We start from the raw sequence: 23,815 nt of genomic DNA on the forward strand, positions 1-23,815 counted from the left end.
TCACTGTAAGGTCTACACATGTTGTATTCGGCGCATGTGACTAATACAATCTGATTTGACAGGTGTGTGCGTTTCCAAATCATGTCCAATCAACTGATTTACCACAGGTGGACTCCCAAGTTCTAGAAACATCTCAAGGCTGATCAATGGAAACAGGATGCACTTGAGCTCAATTTCAAGTCTCATAGCAAAGGGTCTGAATACTTATGTAAATAAGGTATCTGTTTTTTTTTGTATTCATTTGCAAACATTTCTAAAAACCTGTTTTTCATTTTGTCATCATGGGGTATTGTGTGGTGATTGAGTGAAAAAAAACAATTTCATCCATTTTAGAATAAGGCTGTAACTAACAAAATGTGGAAAAAGTCAAGGGGTCTGAATACTTTCCGAATGCACTGTGCCTCACAGTGAAAAATAATAATAGCCCACTTGATTGTGCAACTTGCTGACTCAACAAGAATTTGTAGAGCAACATATAATATTAATTTCAAATATCTGGTTTATGTTATTTTATTAAAAAAGGAAACTAAAAAATGTACTAAAAGAGTGTTTCTATTAACAGACAGATCAAGTCAGCATTGTCTATCATGAGAGATATGAGTGCATCAAAGCAGTATTATAGGTAGAGCTCACTTAGATGGTGAGTCCGTAGAATCGACAAAGGCTACATTTCATACGGACAAATACACTCTTACCCATGGCACCTTTTATATACCACGTCGCCTCATCTCATCAGAAAGGAGTAGCGGTTGAACCACTAGAGGGGCTAGAAATGGATAAGGCTCCTTGAACAGTCCCTGATCTGGGATCAGATGTCATTTTTCTAATTAATGGGAGTAGAGATGTGACATTATGCTTGATTGTCATGCTAATCCAGTACCAGAGTTAGTTTAATATTATGGGGGCTGTAAGAAGGGACCAGTTGAATGTCTATTGTCACGTTTGTTTGTGTGTGTGTCTCCACAGACACACACACTCCACATAGGAGTTGACTGTTAGCTGACTAGAAGCAGTGGTGTGCCACAAAACCTTTCCTAATCTTGATAAAAATGTTTGAACACTCTGGAATTTTGATTTGGGAGCACCTGTGCAAGTCAGATAATACATTAAATGGTACATTGTTACATCTGTATCGTTGTTCCAAGTCCAGAGCGCTCAGGCTGTTACATTTGTATCATTTGAGGGGCTCGCATCACGAGCAAAGTCATTTTTATTATTTTACTGAGTCTGTGATAACCATTAGCACTTGTAAATTTGATTAATTAGGCTTAGCGAGAGTAATTTATTTCTTAATATATGGCTCTGGGCTTAGCTATACCACAGCCTCTTGCCATAAAAACAAACGGAACTTGGCTTTGGTTGCACCTCTAGCACAGACCGTTCAAAACGAAATACCTATTTACCCAATACCTACATTTTATTCTTTCTGGCTCAGATTTGCGGGATGCTCTTAAAGGGGTATACACAAGTGAACCATCATGTGTAAGGAACTATGAAAATACTTAAAACAAACCCTATTTAATAAACATTTGTCACAGAAAATAGATGATATGCAATATAGATCAGATGGAGGTCATTACCACTAAATAAATTAATAGGGCCATTTTTGGTGTGCCGCAGAATTGTATATCCCATCAAGATGTGCCACGGTTCAAAAAGGTTGGGAACCACTGGACTAGAGACTCTGTAGTAGCTTATTGGTGCTTCTCTCTACCAGGCGGGGGCAGTGTTGGCAAGTCGTCTCATGCGCCTGAAAGTAAAACACATTAAATAGGTTACTATCGGAAAGGGGGATACCTAGTCAGTTGTGCAACTGAATGCATTCAACTGAAATGTGTCTTCCGCATTTAACCCAACCCCTCATGTGGCAGATGGGCTGGCATAGATACAACGCAGTAGAAAACATTCTTAGATGGGAAATCTGATGATGTAGGACAGTGGTTTTCATACTTTTCTGACCAAATACCCTATTCCAAATTATAACTGGTTTTGCACGGATCAGTTTTCAATTGTCTGAGTGGTGTAGACCAAAATAAATGTGTCTGATTTTGAGGAAAAACCTGAATCTTGTTGTCTCTTCCTGAACATTTAATTAGTCCACTGTTACTACTACAATCCCTCCAAAAATGGTGCATGACAGCAGTCAAGTGTTCAAGTTAGAGAACAATACAGAGCAAAGTACTTTCTGTCCAGAGCAAAAAACTGTCATGATGACGTATGTTCAATCTTAAAATCTGACGGATGACATGCACAATTATTTGGGATTGTATTAACAGCGGAATAATGAACAAAATACTAAAAACAGTTTGAGTGTAGTATTCCTTTTCTACAACAGTGGACATAGAGATGTCGAGGAGACGAGGGCGCTAGTCGGGAAAGTAAGTCTATCTCAATTGGTCTTTCTGTGATTCCTCGCATCCCATCTCCTCACAAGTATTGGGGGAGAAGGTTGAGGGAAGATGGAGGAAAAATGGAAAGATGAATTGAGAAAGAACTAGGTTTTGAATGCCAGGCTGTCTCTCTCTCACCTGGTGTTCCTGTCCTGGTCCCTGATCTTCTTCTCCATCTCTGCGTCTGTCAGGGTCTCCAGCAGAGGGCACCATGTGTCAGCGTCGCCTGTGTGGCGGATGGCAATCTCCACCGTTGGCAGGGGGTTCTCACTGCAGAAAATGACATCAGAGCGACAGGAAATGAGACGCAAAACTAGGAAGAGAGTGCCCAGAATGGGACATGCTGCAGTCATGGTGTGTTGAAGAAGTGGGAGAGCAAATAAGAGGCATCTTGGAGGAGAAAAACAACATGGTCGCCCTTGTCACGCTTGTGTTAGTGCCATTTTGATGAGGAATAGACATACCCTTGATCCAAACGGACAAAAACACAACTTATTCAAACTTTTAAAAATGGTTTTGGGAAATTTCGTATTCAAATTGTGTGACGATCATGTTTTTTTTAACGAAGATGCCATCTTGATAAGTAAAGCACAGATTCCCCACTAGCACACTCAGCCAAAGCAATGAAAACAGTCATACAGCATCCATCAATCAAACCCTGCTCAGCCCACTACGACATTTTACATACCTGTAGTCAAAATGCCTCAATTTTTATTTTTAATCCCCATGTTATAAGGGCTTCTAAACTAACACATGCCTTTTCAGTTTGACAAATGAAGAACTGGGAGAATAGATAAAGGCATCAGTGGAACCGTTTTGTCTGATACCTTCTGGATTTCTGATCCTCTCTCAACATAGTTACAACAATAAGCCACACAGTTTTCTGTGTTCTACTGAGCCATTTACTTTATGTTCGTATTCTTATCTTTTATTATTTCTTCTTGTTGTTGCATTGTCGAGAAAGAACCTGTAAGTAAGCATTTCGTTGGACGGTGTATTCCATGTGTACCCTATACATACAACTAATACAACTTGAAACTTGTGTGTAGTGCAGTTTGTAGACCAACCAACAGTGATAACTACATAGTTTTCCCTGACTTGGCAGAAACAGAATATCATACAACTTCATAGGCTTTTTTCTACTCATAATACAAGTACAAATGGTTTCCTTTGGGTGGACAAGCCCTGCAAAGTCAAGTCAACAGATGAGAGAGAGAGATAAAGTGTAAATGTACTCAGCTTCCCAAGGCAGATCATGTCAAGAGAACGTGGGTGGTGAGGGTTTAGCTTGGGGGGAGAGGGGTAGTAGTTCGAGTAATTCAAAAGAATATTGACCTGAAATCAGCCCTATAAAAAGACAGACAAGTGGGGGAAGAGAGTAGAAAAGATCATTAATTTGCAATGCTAAACAAAAAGGCATGTTAGAAAAACTCTCCAGTCCTCATTTACACACAATCAATGACTTGAAATGACTCAAAAGCATTGGCATTAGGGTTGGCAATCGATTAGTAATTTCTCCATTTGCTATTTCAGTTCATTTCATGAAATGTCCATTGGTGAAATGGAATCGGCCACCACTGTTTGATAAGCAGGTGACACACAATGGAACAGCCCATGTGAACAAAACATCTCAAATTAACAGAGCCAAGCTAATGCGATGAGAAACCATGCAGGGCAGAGTGGGGGAGGAACAACACACAAACAAACAGGCTGTACTGTACGGTGGTTCCTCCTTTAAAAGTTGCGTCATACTGCGGCACTGTCGATCGCGTGCTGGACTTTGGGCTAGAATGTTGAGGGTTCGAAACCTGCTCCCTGCTCGTTTCATTACATTATTATGCCGGTCTCAGAGCAAATAGCCTGGATTGTTACTCCCATCTCGTTCCTCCCTCTCTTCCACGTGTCATTCAGGACGCTTGTGGGCGTGCTGGTAGGATGTACTGTTTTTTTATTATGTTTTTATGAATTACAAAATCAGGTGTCTAGTCTATTGCATAATTACAATGTGTAATCATTACATATATGCAGACACAGCATCATTCAAATAATGGCGTTTGATACACCTGGTATTGAATGATAAAAAAAAAAATCGTGATTTTCGTAAATTAACTTCATGACAAAAAAATATGCACAATCGTTTGTCTCTACATTAACTAACATATTCCTCTCAATTGTACGTTTTTAGCTTGACTCGTTATGACGTTATAACTACTTACATTTGCTTCCCCCGTAATGTTTTGTTAGCCATCTTTGCTGAAGTAAGTCACCAGGGACAAGAGGCTCGCGTCAAATTCATCATTGGAACCACTCAATAGGATTGGTCATATAAACACCTTGGGACTCAAATGCATAATGAGTGCTCTAACTCCCCCTTGTGGTGCTCTGGAGCAATGAACCCGTGACGCTGGGTACCTCTAAGCCCCGCTGTGTAAGCTCGCAACTTTTAAAGGAGGAACCACTGTATGTCTGTCTGTGTCACTGGCTGGGAGAAAATCTGTACAACGTTAAGGCATTTCAATATGTAAAACGATCGCCATTAGACGCTAAAGGGACCGTTTTAGTGTTTAGTTGGCTGGAAACTCCCTATGGATGAAGCTTTTGTTTTGGTGGAAAAACACATGGTACCCGTGCTTGTGAATAATGGATGAAGGCTAAAGGGTGTGTGTGTGTGTACACTCTGTGGTGTATACAAGATGCAGGCTGTCTGTGTGTTTGAAATTAAAATCCTTAGCAGCCAACTTTTAAACCCCTCCCCACACACTCTTAAGACACCACACAACACATGCAAATGCCTCAACCTGACCTCATGTTCATGTCACTGTGAGATATCGTTAATCTTACAGAACACATACAGTTGAAGTCGGAAGTTTACATAGACTTAGGTTGGTGTCATTAAAACTCGTTTTTCAACCACTCCACACATTTCTTGTTAACAAACTATAGTTTTGGCAAGTCGGTTAGGACATTACTTTGTGCATGACACAAGTCATTTTTCCAACAATTTTTTACAGAGATTAATTCACTTATCATTCACTGTATCACAATTCCAGTGGGTCAGAAGTTTACATACACCAAGTTGACTGTGCCTTTAATTAAAGAGCTTGGAAATTTCAGAAAATTGTCATGGCTTTAAAAGCTTCTGATAGGCTAATTGACATCATTTGAGTCAATTGGAGGTGTACCTGTGGATCTATTTCTAAAAACATGTTTTCACTTTGTCATTATGGGGTATTGTGTGTAGATGAGTGAGAAAAAAATAGATTTAATCCATTTTGAATTCAGGCTGTAACAACAAAATGTGGAATAAGTCAAGGGGCATATTAAAATACATCACATTGGGGGAACTAAATGAGTTCTGGCCTTATTCCACAAAAAATATCCATGGTACTGGCAACCTTACATCTTGAGTATCAAAAATATCTATTCTACAAAACAGTGGGGGGAATGCTGCATTTAGGCTGAAATGTGTCGTGACAAAGACCTTCCGATCAAAGAGTAGCAAAATATGTGTGCGGGTATTTCTACCTCTCCATTTTGTCATTACACTGGGCAATGCATAGGATGTTAAAATGTCTGACCGAGCATGTGTGTGAACTGGGAAGGTTCTGTCTGGATCCATCAGTGTCATTAGGTGTGCTCTGTGTGTCCATACATGTGTATTTAGTGTTGTTTTTGTTTGTTTGGTGTGTCTATGTTTGTGCAAATGCATATATTGCATTTCTATGCATATTTTGAGCATCTGTGTTACCTGAAGGCGTACGTCCTCTGGTGCCAGCTGAGCTGGCCGCGGATGCTGTAGGCAATGGTAGTAACAAACTCTCCTCCCAGGCCCAGCTCGGAGCACAGCATCAGGGCAAACGTCTCCGGAGAGTTCTCCCTCTCCGACATGTCCCACTCAAACTGGTCCACCAGGGAGATGTTCCCAACGTGGATGTTCAGCTGAGACACACACACACACACACACGTTTAAGAAATACAGTATGCATAGGAGTGATGTTATGACAAACCCTTGATTTTATTATTGAGATGCAGCCCTGGGCCTGTGCTCCCATTGCAACAGTGAATTGTTTGTGTGTGACTGTGTATGTGCCCACCTTGATGATGACCCTCTGGTCGGTCTGTTCATCCAGGATGCTGTCTGTGGGGTAGGACTCTATCTGCTGGCGGATAGCTGAGGCGATGGCCGGGACAAAGGCCAGGGGGTTCAGGTCCAGGTCGTCACACAGGATCTCAGCAAACATCTCCGGAGTCATCAGCTTCTCTGGAGGGACAGGATAGGACGGTGAGTGGAGGCAAAGAGAGAATGAACAGGGGTGAATGTCAATAGTTTGAGTGGCTTCCTATCCTCGTGTTCTTTCCTATAATCACCCTGATGTGAAAGAACACGGCTGATGAGAGCAGGATTTTTCCTCAGTAGGCATCCATCACTTTGCTTCCATCTAACCAGTGTGTTTTCAGATCAGTGCAGATGAGACTAGGATAGGAAGGAAGCCACTTTAGACTATTGAGATGTGCCTCAAAGTGCGGCTGTTGCTGGGCAGCGATTCTAAAACCTTTATAAGTAATTTTCAGAATAACATCCCAAACTAGAGTTTGTAACTCCAAAGCAGTCTTCCAGCCAAGGGGAATGGATAGTGGAGCCGTACCATTCATGTTCCAGGTGAAGGCATCTCGAAGCTTCTGCCCGTCAATCTCCATGTCCAGACGAATGGGAACCAACACCTCGGCCTGAGACGCATTCTCGTGGATCACCGCCGGGTCGTGGTCGTCAAAGCTTCAGAGAGGGAAAAGGGGGAGAAGACAAGGTATTAGATCACGCTACAACCTACGAAAAGTAGTAAATCATTTGTTTGTCTTCCCATCATTATTGGAGACATTTAAAGACACTTATCGTGAATACCAGGCTGTAACATCTACCCCTAATTTAGCTTCTACCTGTCTTCAGCTGGTCGTTGCTAATAAAAGATGAACCCAATAAGCGTTATTGTACACCGGTGGCCACCATTCGGAATGTATGATGAATTGATGTTTATCACATGGGAATTCTGTGTCTCTCTCTCTCATCATTCTACTAGCCTGGTGGTCCCGGCTGTTTTTACTTTGGCCAACTGCTTTCCGTGTTCATTAATTTGTTATGTCAACATGTGTTTGGCATGACAACGATAGAAGAGTTGGCTCCGCACATACAGAATGGGACTAGGTTGGTATCCTACACATTCTTAGTAAAGTATTTTTAGTTCTGTGTTAGACCCCAGGAAGATTAGCTGACGGCATGACCTCAGCTAATGGGCATCCTAATAGAATTCAAATTCAACAATGGTAAATTCTATTGTCCTGCAAAATTGGGTGCACAGTGAAAGATTCAGTCATCTTGTCGCTCTATAGGATATTTTCTGGACTAAATGTCCATCAACACTCGCATTCAGAGAGCAGCATACGCAACATGCACTGTTCAACAGATCACATTTGCGCCAGAAAAAGGAGAGATGTTCACTAGCGAGGCCACACAATGGATCCTCTGCTAAAACCACAGCAAAAGGAGCGATGCTTTGAGCCAGACATGCTGACTTATGTGTTTTCAAGCTTTAAAAAAAAAAAGGGAAAAAAAGAGATGTGATGTCTAGAATTGGGTGGGCCTTTTGGAGACAATTGCATCACAACTGTTGATTGCCTAGCTGGGAAAATGATAGAGTAACATTTGTTTTGGACCTGGTGAGGAGGATTCCAACAAACAGAACAGTAGTAGACCACAAGTGTTGTTTATTATCCCACCCTGGTGCATTCCATCCAAGCCCTAACAAAACCAGCATCTCGGGAATACTACCCTAATGCTGTTTCCAACAACCTGTGTTCCCTATCATTCAATCATCCTTCCTAGCATGATAGCATCATAGGCTATACAAGGTGAAAAGGCCTCACGGTGCATTCGCCCACAGATTGCGTCGCTCTTTGTTCCTTCAAATAATTAAGTTATTTAGGCCTACATTTTTCACAAGTCAAGGGTGTCTTATTCCTAAACTAACTTCTTATTCCTAAACTAACTTCACCATTGGATAGATAAACAAGATCCTAACATAATTTAGTATGTACTTTACTTTATTATCTCAACCATACACCATCTAGAGAGCTTAGTTACAAACACAATCGGCAACTAAACAAAGATGCCATGAAAACAAGAGATATGGTCAGAGACCGTGACTGTTGAAAACATGGCAACAGCGCTTAAAAGCCTCCATCTTTCAAGGTCAGCAAAAAGTGGCCGAGTAGGCGGATCTGTTTTGATATGTTCCGGCGACACAATTAAATGCTTTTGTTATCTAGACAAGTGGGCTGTGGGAAGGGGAGAGCGGGAAGGATGTTCTCATAGACGGTCAGGTCAGGGGACAGTGCTTGCTTTCTGGAAGACCACAAGAAAAACACTTGATGAATGAGCAACTCTACCTAATTTAAAAACCAGAGGGAGTCCCAGTGACCCTGGACGACCTCTGTCTCAAGTTGTATCTCCTGACCCTCAAATAGCTTGAGAGGGTGAAACAGACTGCGACTGAACCATTCCTTCATTTCCCCCACACTAAGGATCGCCGTCATGCAGTCACTGATGAGAGCCGTTATGACGAGCAGAGCTGAGATTCATCCGCTAATGTGGACACCTCAGGACTTTTCCAAAGGCTCATTTTCACAAGAGAAATGTAGCAAGTACCTCGAAGCGGTCAATGAGAAAAAAAGAGTACAAAGCCACTTTTGCACAAGTCATCAAAAGGGCCCTTCTAACCCAGCCTGAAAAGTGCAGAGATTATTCTCAATTTAGGTCTTTCTATAAATAATGGCGCCAATGTGTCACATTGGGATCAACATTTCAAAATGGTTTGAAACAAAAAATATTAATTTTTTTATGCAGTTCCAAATGTGTACTTAGAGGAATATATGCAAATTGGCCCATAAGTCCATTTACAACATCATAAGCCTAGGACTATACATCCTTTAAGCAGGGTTGATACAGACATTGGCAAGTCAAATTTAAGGACTTTCAGGGACTTTTTCAAGTACTTAATTGTAATTTTGAAGGACCTCAATGTTATACAATTGTGCGGCAGGTAGCCCAGCGGTTAAGAGCATTGGGCCAGTAACCGAAAGGTTGCTGGTCAGAATCCCGGGGCCGACTAGGTGAAAAATCTGTTGATGTGCCCTTGAACAAGGCACTTCAACCTAATTGCTCCCGTAAGTCGCTCTGGATAAGAGCATCTGCTGAATGACTAAAATATAAGGCTTAATATAGAATCCCTCTACCCCAAAAATATGTATGTGTAAATAATTGCCTTTAAAAAGGCAATTACCACTAAGAATAATGATTTTTTTAGGCTTTGCCAATGCACTGATTTTCAAATTATTATTATATTAAAAATGTGAGCATAATATGGACTTGCCTGACTAAATAAATTGGATGCATGCATGGTGATTTCTCTGTAGCCTATGTGGCAAACATAGGCACACATAATAAAGCCATGAATAAAAGTATCATTAACCTCAACATCGGTTTTAATAGTGAGAAAGCGACCAAAAAACATATGAAAACATGAACTCATTACCTTGATGCTTTCTCTGTTAAATCTAAGAATACCCTGCTGTAAATCAAGCAGACTAAAACAGATGATCAACATCAATTCGCCAGGGTTATTAGATCCCATGTGGATCCAGTCACAACTGTCTTCACTGACGTACTGTAACAAATGAGACACCAACATATTCTGGACAATCCTCAACAACAACTTTTTTTCAGCATTTGTTTTATGAAATCTAGTCAAATGTCATAAAACAATTATGTCCAATACAGAAAGTAAAAACCACTAAATAAAATCCCATTCCATTCCTACCGTCATCCAATGACATCTAGGCAGTTTTTACAGCGATTTGTCTGGGAATAAACGACCACGACACAAAAACTTCCCGTTAGGACCCAGATACAAAGTACAAACGTATTCCCTTGATAAGACCAGCATGAATGCAAACATATTAAAAAAAAATGTTTTTTTTTTAAAGGTAAATGAGCTGTGATGTGCCATCACAAGAGCTGTTTCTCACTTGACTGTCATTCAGATGATGTGTGAAATTATCACAGTGTAATTAAACAGCTCGACACCAAACGTGCATCCAACGAGTATTACAAAATTATTGAAGAACCACGTTAACGAAGTATCTATTTACAGTACCAGTCAAAAGTTTGGACACACCCACTCATTCAAGGGTCTTTCTTTATATTTACTATTTTCTACATTGTAGAATAATAGTGAAGACATCAAAACAACACATATGTAATCATGAAGTAAAAAAGTGCCAAACAAATCAAAATATATTTAATATTTGAAATTCTTCAAAGTAGCCACACGCCTTGATGACAGCTTTGCACACTTCGCATTCTCTCAACCAGCTTCAACTGGAATGCTTTTCCAACAGTCTTGAAGGAGTTACCACATATGCTGAGCACTTGTTGGCTGCTTTTCCTTCACTCTGCGGTCCTCAACTCATTCCAAACCATCTCAATTGGGTTGAGGTCGGGTGATTGTGGAGGCCAAGTAATTTGATGGCGCACTCCATCACTCTCCTTCTTGGTCAAATAGCCCTTACACAGCCTGGAGGTGTCTCACAAAGACACGGCAGTTGTAACCAAAAATCTCAAATTCGGACTCATCAGACCAAAGGACAGATTTACACCGGTCTAACGCTCATTGATCATGTTTCTTGGCCCAAGCAAGTCTCTTCTTATTATTGGTGTCCTTTAGTAGTGTTTTCCTTGCAGCAATTCGACCATGAAGGTGTAATTCAGTCTCCTCTGAACAGTTGATGTTGAGATGTGTCTGTTACTTGAACTCTGTGAAGCATTTATTTGGGCTGCAATTTCTGAGGCTGGTAACTTGAATTAATTTATCCTCTGCAGCAGAGGTAACTCTGGGTCTTCCTTTCCTGTGGCGGTCCTCATGAGAGCCAGTTTCATCATAGCGCTTGATGGTGTTCGCAACTGCACTTGAAGAAACTTCCAAACGTCTTGAAATTTTCCAGATTGACTGACCTTCATGTCTTAAAGTAATGATGAACTGTCGTTTCTCTTTGCTTATTTGAGCTGTTCTTGCCATTAAATGAACTTGGTGTTTTACCAAGTCTTCTGTATACCACCCCTACCTTGTCACAACACAACAGATTGCCTCAAATGCATTAAAGAAAGAAATTCCACAAATTAACAAGACACACCTGTTAATTGAAATGCATTACAGGTGACTACCTAATGTAAGTTGGTTGAGAGAATACCAAGAGTGTGCAAAGCTGTCATCAAGGCAAAGGGTGGCTACTTTGAAGAATCTCAAATATATTTAGATTTGTTTAACACTTTGTGTACTACATGATTCCATATGTGTTATTTTATAGTTTTGATGTCTTCACTATGTAGAAAATAGTTAAAATAAAGAAAAACCCTGGAATGAGTAGGTGTGTCCAAGCTTTTGACTGGTACTGTAGGCTAAGTAAGTTTCAAGGTAAGGTGACTTTCGGTTAGACGCATTCTATTTTGCAATTGCAACATTTTGGGCGGACTTGTGTGCCCATGAAAACCGCTTTCATGTTACGTAGTTACACTGCATTTCTGAGATCGACACTAAACAAAAATGTAAACGCAACACGAGATTTGACTGAGTTAGTATAAGGAAATCAGTCAGTTGAAATAAATTCATTAGGTCCTAATCTATGGATTTCACAACTGGGAATACAGATATGCATCTGTTGGTCACAGATCCCGCAAAAAAAGGTAGGGGCAGGGATCAGAAAACCAGTGTGTGACCACCATTTGCCTCATGCAGCATGACATCTCCTTTGCATAGAGTTGATCAGGCTGTCGATTGTGGCCCGTTGCCCCACTCCTCTTCAATACCAATGCTGGATATTTTGGTGGGAACTGGAACACACTGTCTTAAACGTTAATCCAGAGCATCTCAAACATGCTTAATGGGTGACGTGTCTGGTGAATAAGCAGGCCATGGAAGAACTGGGACATTTTCAGCATCCAGGAATTGTGTACAGTCGTGGCCAAAAGTTTTGAGAATGACACAAATATTAATTTTCACAAAGTCTGCTGCCTCAGTGTCTTTAGATATTTACTATGGAACTATTACTGTTACTGTTACTATGGAATACTGAAGTATAATTACAAGCATTTCATAAGTGTCAAAGGATTTTATTGACAATTACATGAAGTTGATGCAAAGAGTCAATATTTACCGTGTTGACCCTTCTTTTTCAAGACCTCTGCAATCCGCCCTGGCATGCTGTCAATTAACTTCTGAGCCACATCCTGACTGATGGCAGCCCATTCTTGCATAATCAATGCTTGGAGTTTGTCAGAATTTGTGGGTTTTTGTTTGTCCACCCGCCTCTTGAGGATTGACCACAAGTTCTCAATGGGATTAAGGTCTGGGGAGTTTCCTGGCCATGGACCCAAAATATCGATGTTTTGTTCCTCGAGCCACTTAGTTATCAATTTTGCCTTATGGCAAGGTGCTCCATCATGCTGGAAAAGGAATTGTTCGTCACTAAACTGTTCCTGGATGGTTGGGGGAAGTTGCTCTCTGAGGATGTGTTGGTACCATTCTTTATTCATGGCTGTGTTCTTAGACAAAATTGTGAGTGAGCCCACTCCCTTGGCTGAGAAGCAACCCCACACATGAATGGTCTCAGGAAGCTTTACTGTTGGCCTGACACAGGACCGATAGTAGCGCTCACCTTGTCTTCTCCGGACAAGCTTTTTTCCGGATGCACCAAACAATCGGAAAGGCGATTCAGTCAAAGAAAATGACTTTACCCCAGTCCTCAGCAGTCCATTCCTTTACCTTTTGCAGAATATCAGTCTGTCCCTGATGTTTTTCCTGGAGAGAAGTGGTTCTTTGCTGCCCTTCTTGACACCAGGCCATCCTCCAAAGTCTTCGCCTCACTGTGCATGCAGATGCACTCACACCTGCCTGCTGCCATTCCTCCTCTGTACTGGTGGTGCCCCGATCCCGCAGCCCAATCAACTTTAGGAGACGGTCCTGGCGCTTGCTGGACTTTCTTGGGCGCCCTGAAGCCTTCTTCACAACAATTGAACCGCTCTTCTTCAATAAGCATGACAAAGTGATCTCCAGCCTTGTCCTCGTCAACACTCACACCGGTGTTAACGAGAGAATCACTGACATGTCAGCTGGTCCTTTTGTGGCAGGGCTGAAATGCAGTGGAAATGTTTTTTTTTGGTATTCAGTTCATTTGCATGGCAAAGAGGGACTTCATCTGATCATTCTTCATAACATTCTGGAGTATATGCAAATTGCCATCATACAAACTGAGGCAGCAGACTATGTGAAAACGTATATTTGTGTCTTTCAAAACTTTTGGCCACGACTGTGCAGATCCTTGCAACACGGGGCCGTGCATTATCATGCTCAAACATGGAGGCGGATGAATTCCACAACAATGGGCCTCAGGATCTTATCACCGTATCTCTGTGCATTCAAATTGCCATCGATAAAAATTGTCCGTAGCTTATGCCTGCCCATACCATAACCCATGCTTCTCTGAGAAGGTTTCTGACAGTTTGTGCAGAAATTCTTTGGTTGTGCAAACCCACAGTTTCATCAGCTTTCCGGGTGGCTGGTCTCAGATGATCCCGCAGGTGAAGAAGCCGGGTGTGGAGGTCTGGCGTGGTTACACGTAACCACAGCCCTGGTGGACATTCCTGCAGTCAATATGCCAGCTCCCTCAAAACAGCCGTGACATTGTGTTGTGTGACTAAACTGCACGTTTTAGAATGGCTTTTTATTGTCCCCAGCACAAGGTACACATGTGTAATAATCATTCTGTTCAATCAGCTTCTTGATATGCCACCCGTCAGTTGGATGGTTTAACTTGGCAAAGGAGAAATGCTAACTAACAGGGATGTAAACAAATCACATTACATGTTGCGTTTATATTTTTGTTCAGTATAGTTACAAAAAAAAAAGTCTGATAGCTAGATCCAGGATTCATGTTCAATGTCTAATTTAACTGATTAATGGTTTATATATGATATAACGACAACTTGCTTTACCATAAATGCAAGGACAGAAAAGTCACACGATTTTGGACAAATCCGTCAAGACACCAACCATGAGAAAGTTAAACATTCGGTTTTAAATCAACTTGTGAATTTTATGGAATACATCTTATGTTTCCCCTTATATCTTAAGGTAATGACATGAAACAAATTGGCAGATTATTATCAATAACTGTAACAAGTTGTCCAGCATAGGAAATCCTCATTGTACCCTAGTTTATAGAAAGATGTATGTGTATTGCTCCATGACGAAAAGGCACAGGTCTATCTATATAAAATGGCACACAAGCACTCAGTGTGTGTGTATCAATACAGACACAGCCACTGGCCAATGTGGGTTTGCTTTCCTCACCACAGGGGGAAGGTCCTCTTCTTGTCGCGGCCCATGCGGTTGCGGTTGATGGTGGTGGAGCAGGGCACAGCGTCCAGGTGGTGGGAGCTGTTGGGCAGCGTGGGGACCCACTGGCTGCTCCTCTTCGCCTTCTGCTCCCTGGGATGGACAGAGAAGTACTTGGGACTTTTGACATGACGACATATGACGAACAAAACCCATTTGGCTTAGTTCACTCTCTAAAAAGACTCAAATACAGCATATCCTACGGTGACACTTTCTGTACTTTGAAAGTTCTATATCTTGAAAAAATTATGCTGATATTCAAAACATTTTGGGACTGTATCAACAGTGGACGAATGAAACAAATACCAAAATACAGTTTAAGTGGAATTTCTGTTTTGGCATGCATACTCCCGTAATTTGGTATGAATCATATTGTCATGCACTAGCAGCACTCGGTTCTTTCCTAACGCAAAAGACTATATGGTGAGATAAGAGGGAGGCATTACCTGAGGTACGCTGGTAGCTCTGTGCTTATGGAAACCGCTTTGTACTTCTCATCATTCCCCTCAAAGATCTCTTCACATTCGGACGCCTTCAGCAGAGTCACACTTGTGGCTAAAAGTTGTGTTAATAATAGCCTAGAGTTCTACTTGCTGTCTGGACTTATAGGCTAAGTGGCTCTGTGAAAAACAATAAAAGACAGTTTTCATAAGATAATGTGGCTGACAAGAGTGTATCACTCACCGTGTGATGATGCTACAATCTTCTTCCTTTCCTCTACTGAGGCTAACCTCCTCCAGAGTGATGGGTACCTTTTATACAGAGAGCCCCTGAACATACGGAGGTAGTTTCCAACCTGAGAGCAAGGAAGAGAGTATTTTTTTTGCGTTAACAGAGTATAGGGCCCAGACAGTCCAGAAACAACCCCAAGACCCTACACTTCATGTAGCTCCCTGTTCACCTACCACTGCGTGGCCGTGCACGACTCCAACACCATCATCACGTTTGCTGACGACACGACGGTGGTAGGCCTGATCACCGGTGATGATGAGACAGCCTACAGCAGGGTTTCCCAAACTAGGAGTCGCAACCCCATGAGGGGGTCACCTGACTTGAAAACGTGGTGAGGAGATCATTTTTGCACTTGGTTCATAGAACCGGGGTTACGTCAGAAACCTCCGATAGCCGTTAGATGTGGTTGTAATAAACAGACCGGTTTCTGTTTTCTTCCTACAAATGTGGTTCCATCTTTACTTCTACAAAGTATTATGACCCCATCACTGAAAGATACGACTCTCAGGAACACCTATGTACATACTGTTTCCCTCTACTCTGCCCACAAGCCATTAGAACCGAGTGGACAAGACCAGGCACTAAATCAGACTGGTGGACAAGAATATCATCAACGATCATAAAACATTATTGCCTGATGATCTTCTGAACTTCTAAATACCTTTCTGATGCATGTTAGTCACTTCAAACCATACTGTCTTCAGATTGAAATACTGTAAAAAAAATACTGTCAGACTGTCTGTCATAGCCCAAATTACAAAAGTAAACATTGGCCATTGATTACATACATTTTTTCACATGGGTGGGGGAGTCACCCAAACAAAATGATATCAAAACGGGGTCGCAGGCCCAAAAAGTTTGGGAACACTTGGCCTACAGGGAGGAAGTGACCAGGTCAACAACCTCTCCTTCAACCTCAGAAAGACCAAGGAGCATATCGTGGACTACAGGAAACAGGGGGCGAGCACGCCTCCATCCACACCGGGTTGAGAGCTTCAAGTTCCGCGGTGCCCAAATCACTTAGGTACTTATTAAAATGGTCCACACCCAGTCATGAAGAAGGCGAGACCGCACCTCTTCCCCCTCAGGAGGTTGAAAGTATTTGGCACGGGCCCTCAAAGAGTTCTACAGCTGCACCATTGAGAGCATGGCTGCATCATTGCTTGGTAATGGAAACTGCACCGCCCTCAATCGCATTTGCACTACAGGGGGTGGTGTGGACAGCCTAGTAAATCACTGGAGCCGAGCTCCCTGCCATCAGGACCTTTTATTTTAGCACTGACTACGCACACTTAATTTGCTCACACACATTCACACACAATATATACGCTGCTGTCTAATCATATAGCCTGATGCCTAGTCACCTTACCTCTGCCACGCCAGTATCCCTGCACAATGTAAATATGCTATTGGCACTGACTCTGTATAGCTTACTTACTTTCTCCTGTTCGTCCCTTTCATATTTGTCGTGTGTTTTTGTTAGAACCACCCAGCGCACAACTCCAGACCACACAGTCACAACAATACCTGACTTGGCTAACGTTAGCTAGCAAGCAGTTTGTCCACATTGACATTGCATGGGCCAATAGTACGCTCACTTGATTTTGTGCTTATTACTACAATAGACAGCATAGACACTCTAATTGCATGCGAGCTTGACGGTGCTAGAGAACTAGCCAGACATGATTCATTCTGCATAGCGCGATGTTTTGCTAGCTATGAGATGTAGCTAGCTTTCATGACAGACAATAATGGCGCAGGCTGATGGCCAAAATGTTGTCTGCGCTGTATTGCTAGATAAATATTGCTCATACACACCTCTGATCCAACCATGTAGAAGTCTCCATCTTGCTCTAGCTGCAATTTAATCGGCTTCTGGCCAAAGGTTTTGCTTAACGCCATTTTTTCAATAGCTAGCTAAGTAGCTAACAGTAACAAAGCTACACAACGCATGCTCAACCCGCCGTGTTCAAAAGCGTCACTTCTGCGCGCACAACAGTGTAATACAATTTCAGACAAAGGTTTTATTACTGTATCATAATTGAATTTATTTGAATCAATGTTACTCATATTTCCCCCTCAAACTATCCCACCCCTTCCACTTCTTCCCTGTCTACTGTACTCTTGGGAAAAGGTAGGTCAGGTAAAATTATCCTGAACAAATTCAAAGATTTTGGCTTAGAAGTTTAATAGTCACATGTACAGGATTGAAGGTGTAAATCCTACATTCCCGAGCTCCAACAATGCAGGTCAATGTGAAATCAAAACAATACATGTACTAAATAATATAAATAAAATATATACGTAGTAAAAAGAACAGTGATACATGTCCATTTGGATGGAGGCAGGGTGAGGGGCAGGAGGGGCACATGGGAGATCAAATAAAATTGTATTAGTCACATGCGCCGAATACAACAGTGAAATGCTTACTTACAAGCCCTTAACCAACAATGCAGTTAAGAAAATACCTACAAAAAAGTAAGAGATAAGCATAACAAATAATTAGACAACACAGTAAATAACAATAGTGGGGCTATATACAGGGGGTAGCGTACAGAGTCAATGTGCAAGGGCACTAGTGTCAAAGTAATTGAGGTAATTATGTACATAGGGGGAAGGGTGCACCGGTACCGCTTGCTATGCGGTAGCAGAGAGAACAGTCTATGACTAGGGTGGCTGGAGTCTTTGACAATTTTCAGGGCCTTCCTCTGACACTGCCTGGTATAGAGGTCCTGGATGGCAGGAAGCTTGGCCCCAGCTGTAGAACCTTGTGAGTATCTGAGGACCCATGCCAAATCTTTTCAGTCTCCTGAGGAGGAATAGGTTTTGTCGTGCCCTCTGTCTTGGTGTGTTTGGACCATGTTAGTTTGTTGGTGATGTGGGCACCAAGGAACTTGAAGCTCTCAACCTGCTCCACTACAGCCCTGTCGATAATAATGGGGGCGTGCTCAGTCCTCCTTTTCCTGTAGGCCACAATCAACTCCTTTGTCTTGATCACGTTGAGGGAGAGGTTGTTGTCCTGGCACCACACGGCCAGGTCTCTGACCTCCTCCCTATATGCTGTCTCATCGTTGTCGGTGATCAGGCCTACCATTGTTGTGTCATCAGCAAACTTGATGATGGTGTTGGAGTCGTGCCTGGCCATGCAGTCATGAGTGAACAGGGAGTACAGGAGGGGACTGAGCACGCACCCCTGAGGGGCCCCAGTGTTTAGGATCAGTGTGGCGGATGTATTGTTACCTACCCACCATCTGGGGGCGGCCCGTCAGGAAGTCCAGGATCCAGTTGCAGAGGGAGGTGTTTAGTCCCAGGGTCCTTAGCTTAGTGATTAGCTTTGAGGGCACTATGGTGTTGAACGCTGAGCTGTAGTCAATGAATAGCATTCTCACGTAGGTGCTCCTTTTGTCCAGGTGGGAAAGGGCAGTGTTGAGTGAAATAGAGATTGCATCATCTGTGGATATGTTGGGGCGGTATGCAAATTGGAGTGGGTCTAGGGTTTCTGGGATAATGGTGTTGATGTGAGCCATGACCAGCCTTTCAAAGCATTTCACGGCTACAGACGTGAGTGCTACGGGTTGGTAGTCATTTAGGCAGGTTACCTTACTGTTTTTGGGCACAGGGACTATGGTTGTCTGCTTGAAACATGTTGGTATTACAGACTCAGACAGGGACAGGTTGAAAATGTCAGTGAAGACACTTGCCAGTTGGTCAGCGCATGCTCGGAGTACACGTAATCATGCTCGGAGTACACGTAATCCGGCCTTGTGAATGTTGTTTAAAGGTCTTACTCACATCGGCTGCGGAGAGCCTGATCACACAGTCGTCCAGAACAGCTGATGCTCTCATGCATGTTTAAGTGTTACTTGCCTCAAAGAGAGCATAGAAGTTATTTCGCTCATCTGGTAGGCTCGTGTCACTGGGCAGCTCTCGGCTGTGCTTCTCTTAGTCTGTAATAGTTTGCAAGCCCTGCCACATCCGACGAGCGTCGGAGCCGGTGTAGTACGATTCGATAGCCACCACTATTCAGATAGCTATCTTTATGGGAATGGTGACATGAGTATGACAATGTAATCCGTGTTGTTTTAGGGACTCCTGAGAACCAGTAAACCAGGCTGTTGTCTTGTGAAACAGTGGATGTAAAGAATCTAACTAGATAAAGCATTTACTGCAAATTAAATTTTGTCCGTTTGAATTTTGTACGTTTGAAACATCCTGCAGAGCAGCAGATCTCTCCTATGACACACAGCGGCGAGCTGCAGATCCCCTCCTGGTCCTCATGAAGTTATGGAGGACACAGGTAGCCTTCACATGCCTGAATTCCTCGAGAAGGCAGTCCCAGATGGCCCTGGTCACCCAACCTTGTAACTGTAGGCAATCGTTTTGAAGGAATCTCCAGTTGCAAGGTATCTGCAGGAATATGGAAAATGTCATTATTAGACTTTTACATCACCAGCTCATTGTGAATTACTAATGTATAATATATCTTATAACAAATCATGCTAACATTGGATATATAGAAGCATGTGCACACATGTGCATGTGACAACAGCAGGATCATATCAAGGATAGCATTACAAATAAATACATAAATACCACTTGAAGGTTGATGATGAGTTGATCATTTGAGTGAGCTGTGTAGTGCTAAGGCAAAAACAAAAATGTGCACACCTTTGAGTCTCCAGGACCAGATCTGCGAACCACTGCTCTTCATTGGTACCGCTTCATCTGCAGACAGGCTTTCACAGCTCTCAGTATCTAAGGACAGAAAACATCACACTAAAAATACTTAATTAAACACAAATTAGACAGCACTGAATATTATGTTACTATTATCTCTGTCATCACTTCTATGGACTGGAACTACACAAAAGTATCTGCCCAATCCAGAATAGCCTACTCGCTCACTTTGAGAATTGGAGCTGCTATCCTTTCACCCTCCTCCATGGCTGTTCGCTAGCTACCTACAAATGCATTTGGAGTTAGTTTTTTACAATCATAAATACATCAAGATAGCTAGCTAATATGAAGTTAGGTAGCTGGTGATATTTAATTAACTTAGCTAGATAGCCATGCAGTATGTAAAGTTGGCTAGATAGGTAGCTAGCTACATTAGCAGCACATTTGAGTTAGCCTGCACTGTAGCTAGTTAGCTAATAATAGATTTTGAAATGTATTTACTTACAGTACTTGAATAGGTTCTCCCAGCCATGTGGACATTTGGAAATAGGGCAGCACAGTTTGTTTGTCACAAAGTTTTAGAGCATATTACTATTTACCTGTGAATAAATTCATAAAATGGAGAATGGATTAAACTATTTATCCATTTAATAACCAGACATTCATACAAACTTGCTATAATTAATTCTTGACCCACAAGCGAGACACAATTTACCGCATACTAATGTACACGTACTTAACAGTAGGTTTTCACCAACAATGAATTCGGCAGAAGTTCCGCCCTCATTCATTTTTAAGGAGGGCAGGCAGAGAAATGTGCAGAGGTTTGTTGGAAGATGAGCGGCGAGAACCCTGCTACTGGAGCGGTAGAAAAATTTGAGCTCTGCTTGTAATGTCTGCACATTTCAAGCGAAGCGTTGGAGTGAAACATTGTCAAGAGGAGGCGCCGCCTCTGGTCAAAACCCTACGTAACTGGGCCCAAAAACTGTCTTCTCCAGCAGGTGGTGTTTTTCATTTATTTATTTTTGCTCAACAAGCAAGGAGTTTTTTGTATGGAGGTCAATGAGAGACTATTGAATTTGGTGGTTAATAACATTTTTTATGGCCTATTTGCTACAAGTGACTTATTTGATCGAATACAAGTTTCGTAATGCTTAGGAGTATACTGGTAATAAGTAGGACACGTGATATCCGTACAACTTTGAGAAAAAACACTTTGATATAGGAGTTGTCACTAGTTATCAAATTTAATTGGTCACATGCATATGGTTAGCAGATGTTATTGCGAGTGTAGCAAAATGTTTGTGCTTCTAGTTCCGACAGTGCAGTAATATCTAACAAGTAATATAACAATTCCACAACAACTGCCTAATACACACAAATCTAAGTAAAGGAATGGAATGAGAATATATAAATATAAATATGGATGAACAATGACAGAGAGGCATAGGCAAGATGCAATAGATGGTATAAAATACAGTATATATATATATATATATATATATATATATATATAAGATGAGTAATGCAAGATACGTAAACATTATTAACTAGCGATCCATTTATTAAAGTGGCCAATGATCCTGTATTTAGGCAGCAGCTTCTGTGTTAGTGATGGCTGTTTAACAGTCTCATGGCCTTGAGATAGAAGCTGTTTTTCAGTCTCTCGGTCCCAGCTTTGATGCACCTTGCCTGACCTCACCTTCTGGATGGTAGCGGGTTGAACAGGCAGTTGCTCGGTTGGTTGTTGTCCTTGATTATCTTTTTGGCCTTCCTGTGACATCGGGTGCTGTAGCTGTCCTGGAGAGAAGGTAGTTTGCCCGGTGATGCGTTGTGCAGACCGCACAACCCCCTTAGAGCCCTGCGGTTGTGGGTGGTGCAGTTTCCGTACCAGGCGGTGATACAGCCGGACAGGATGCTCTCAACTGTGCATCTGTAAAAGTTTGTCAGGGTTTTAGGTGACAAGCCAAATTTCCTCAGCCTCCTGAGGTTTGCACCTTCACCACACTGTGTGGGTGGACCATTTCAGTTTGTGCACACCGAGGAAGTTAAAACTTTGCACCTTCTCCACTGCTGTCCCGTTGATGTGGATAGGGGGGAGCTAGTCCATGATCATCTCCTTTGTTTTGTTGACGTTGAGTGAGAGGTTGTTTTTCTGACACCACACTCCGAGAGCCCTCACCTCCTCCCTGTAGGCTGTCTCGTCATTGGTGGTAATCAAGCCTACTGCTGTTGTGTCGTCCTCAAACTTGATGATTGAGTTGGAGGCATGCATGGCCACGCAGTCATAGGTTAACAGGGAGTACAGGAGGGGGCTGAGCACACACCCTTGTGGGGCCCCAGTGTTGAGGATCAGCGAAGCGGAGATGTTGTTTCCTACCTTCACCACCTGGGGGCAGCCCGTCAGGAAGTCCAGGGCGGGGTTGCACAGGGCGGGGTTGACACCCAGGGCCTCAAGCTTAATGATGAGCTTGGAGGGTACTATGATGTTGAATGCTGAGCTCTAGTCAATGAAAAGCATTCTTACATAGGTATTCCGCTTGTCCAGATGGGATATGGCAGTGTGCAATGTGATGGCGATTGCATCGTCTGTGGACCTATTGGGGCGGTGAGTAAATTGAAGTGGGTCTAGGGTGACAGGTAAGGTGGAGGTGATATGATCCTTGACTAGTCTCTCAAAGCACTTCATGATGACAGAAGTGAGTGTTACAGTGCAATAGTCATTTAGTTCAGTTACCTTTCTTTGGTACAGGAACAATGGTGGCCATCTTGAAGCATGTGGGGACAGCAGACTGGGATAGGGAGAGATTGAATATGTCCGTAAACACACCAGCCAGCTGGTCGGCCACAGAGAAGGAGAGCCCACAGTCCTTGGTATCAGGCCGCGTCTGTGGCACTGTATTATCCTCAAAGCGGGCAAAGAAGGTGTTTAGTTAGTCTGAAAGCAAAACGTCGGTATCCATGACGCGGCTGGTTTTCCTTTTGAAGTCTGTGATTGTCTGTAGACCCTGCCACATACACCTCATGTCTGAGCCGTTGAATTGCAACTCCACTTTGTCTCTATACTGACATTTTGCTTGTTAGATTGCCTTACAGAGGGAATAACTACACTCTTTATATTCGGCCATATTCCCAGTCACCTTTCCATGGTTAAATGTGGTGGTTCGCGGTTTCAGTTTTGCGTGAATGCCGCCATCTATCCATGGTTTTTGGTTAGGGTAGGATTTAATAGTCACAGGGGTTACAACATCTCCTATACACTTCCTTATAAACTCACTCACCGAATCAGCGTATACGTCGATATTATTCTCTTAGGCTACCCAGAACATATCCCAGTCCGCATGATCAAAAAAATCTTGAAGCGTGGATTCCGATTGGTCAGACTAGCATTGAATAGTCCTAAGCACGGGTACTTCCTGTTTGAATTTCTGCCTATAGGAAGGGAGAAGCAAAATGTAGTCGTGGTCAGATTTGCCGAAAGGAGTGCGGGGGAGGGCCCTGTATGCATCGCAG

The 23,815-nt window shown here is 42.5% G+C and overlaps 1 protein-coding gene across 3 annotated transcripts; it reads right to left on the reverse strand.

The window, feature by feature from the left end:
* Window positions 1–494: 494 nt before the first annotated feature.
* Window positions 495–17,611, reverse strand: LOC139551990 (SWI/SNF-related matrix-associated actin-dependent regulator of chromatin subfamily B member 1-like). 3 transcript variants are annotated; one of them, XM_071363324.1, is made up of 9 exons: window positions 17,444–17,610; window positions 15,578–15,689; window positions 15,340–15,448; window positions 14,849–14,986; window positions 7,037–7,164; window positions 6,485–6,651; window positions 6,139–6,329; window positions 2,529–2,660; window positions 495–1,750 (listed from the first exon to the last, which is right to left on the reverse strand). In XM_071363324.1, exons 1-9 carry the CDS (start codon window positions 17,525–17,527, stop codon window positions 1,711–1,713), a joined length of 1,101 nt encoding a protein of 366 aa, XP_071219425.1. In that variant the 5' UTR covers window positions 17,528–17,610; the 3' UTR covers window positions 495–1,710. The 3 variants fall into 3 exon arrangements, with proteins under 3 accessions (XP_071219425.1, XP_071219426.1, XP_071219427.1); XM_071363325.1 differs by lacking the exon at window positions 17,444–17,610 and adding an exon at window positions 15,799–17,376; XM_071363326.1 differs by lacking the exons at window positions 495–1,750; window positions 2,529–2,660 and adding an exon at window positions 2,746–3,737 and having other exon boundaries at window positions 17,444–17,611.
* Window positions 17,612–23,815: the final 6,204 nt, after the last annotated feature.

This window comes from Salvelinus alpinus, chromosome 24, assembly GCF_045679555.1.
Source record: "Salvelinus alpinus chromosome 24, SLU_Salpinus.1, whole genome shotgun sequence".
Taxonomy (NCBI): domain Eukaryota; kingdom Metazoa; phylum Chordata; class Actinopteri; order Salmoniformes; family Salmonidae; genus Salvelinus; species Salvelinus alpinus.

Coding starts and splice junctions, on each gene's coding strand:
- LOC139551990 (XM_071363324.1), bottom strand. CDS start 17,527: ATGGCGTTAAGCAAAACCTTTGGCCAGAAGCCGATTAAATTGCAGCTA. Junction 14,987..15,339: donor GAGCTACCAGCGTACCTCAG/GTAATGCCTCCC, acceptor TGTCCATCCCAG/GGAGCAGAAGGCGAAGAGGA. Junction 6,652..7,036: donor CTTCACCTGGAACATGAATG/GTACGGCTCCAC, acceptor CTGTCCCTCCAG/AGAAGCTGATGACTCCGGAG.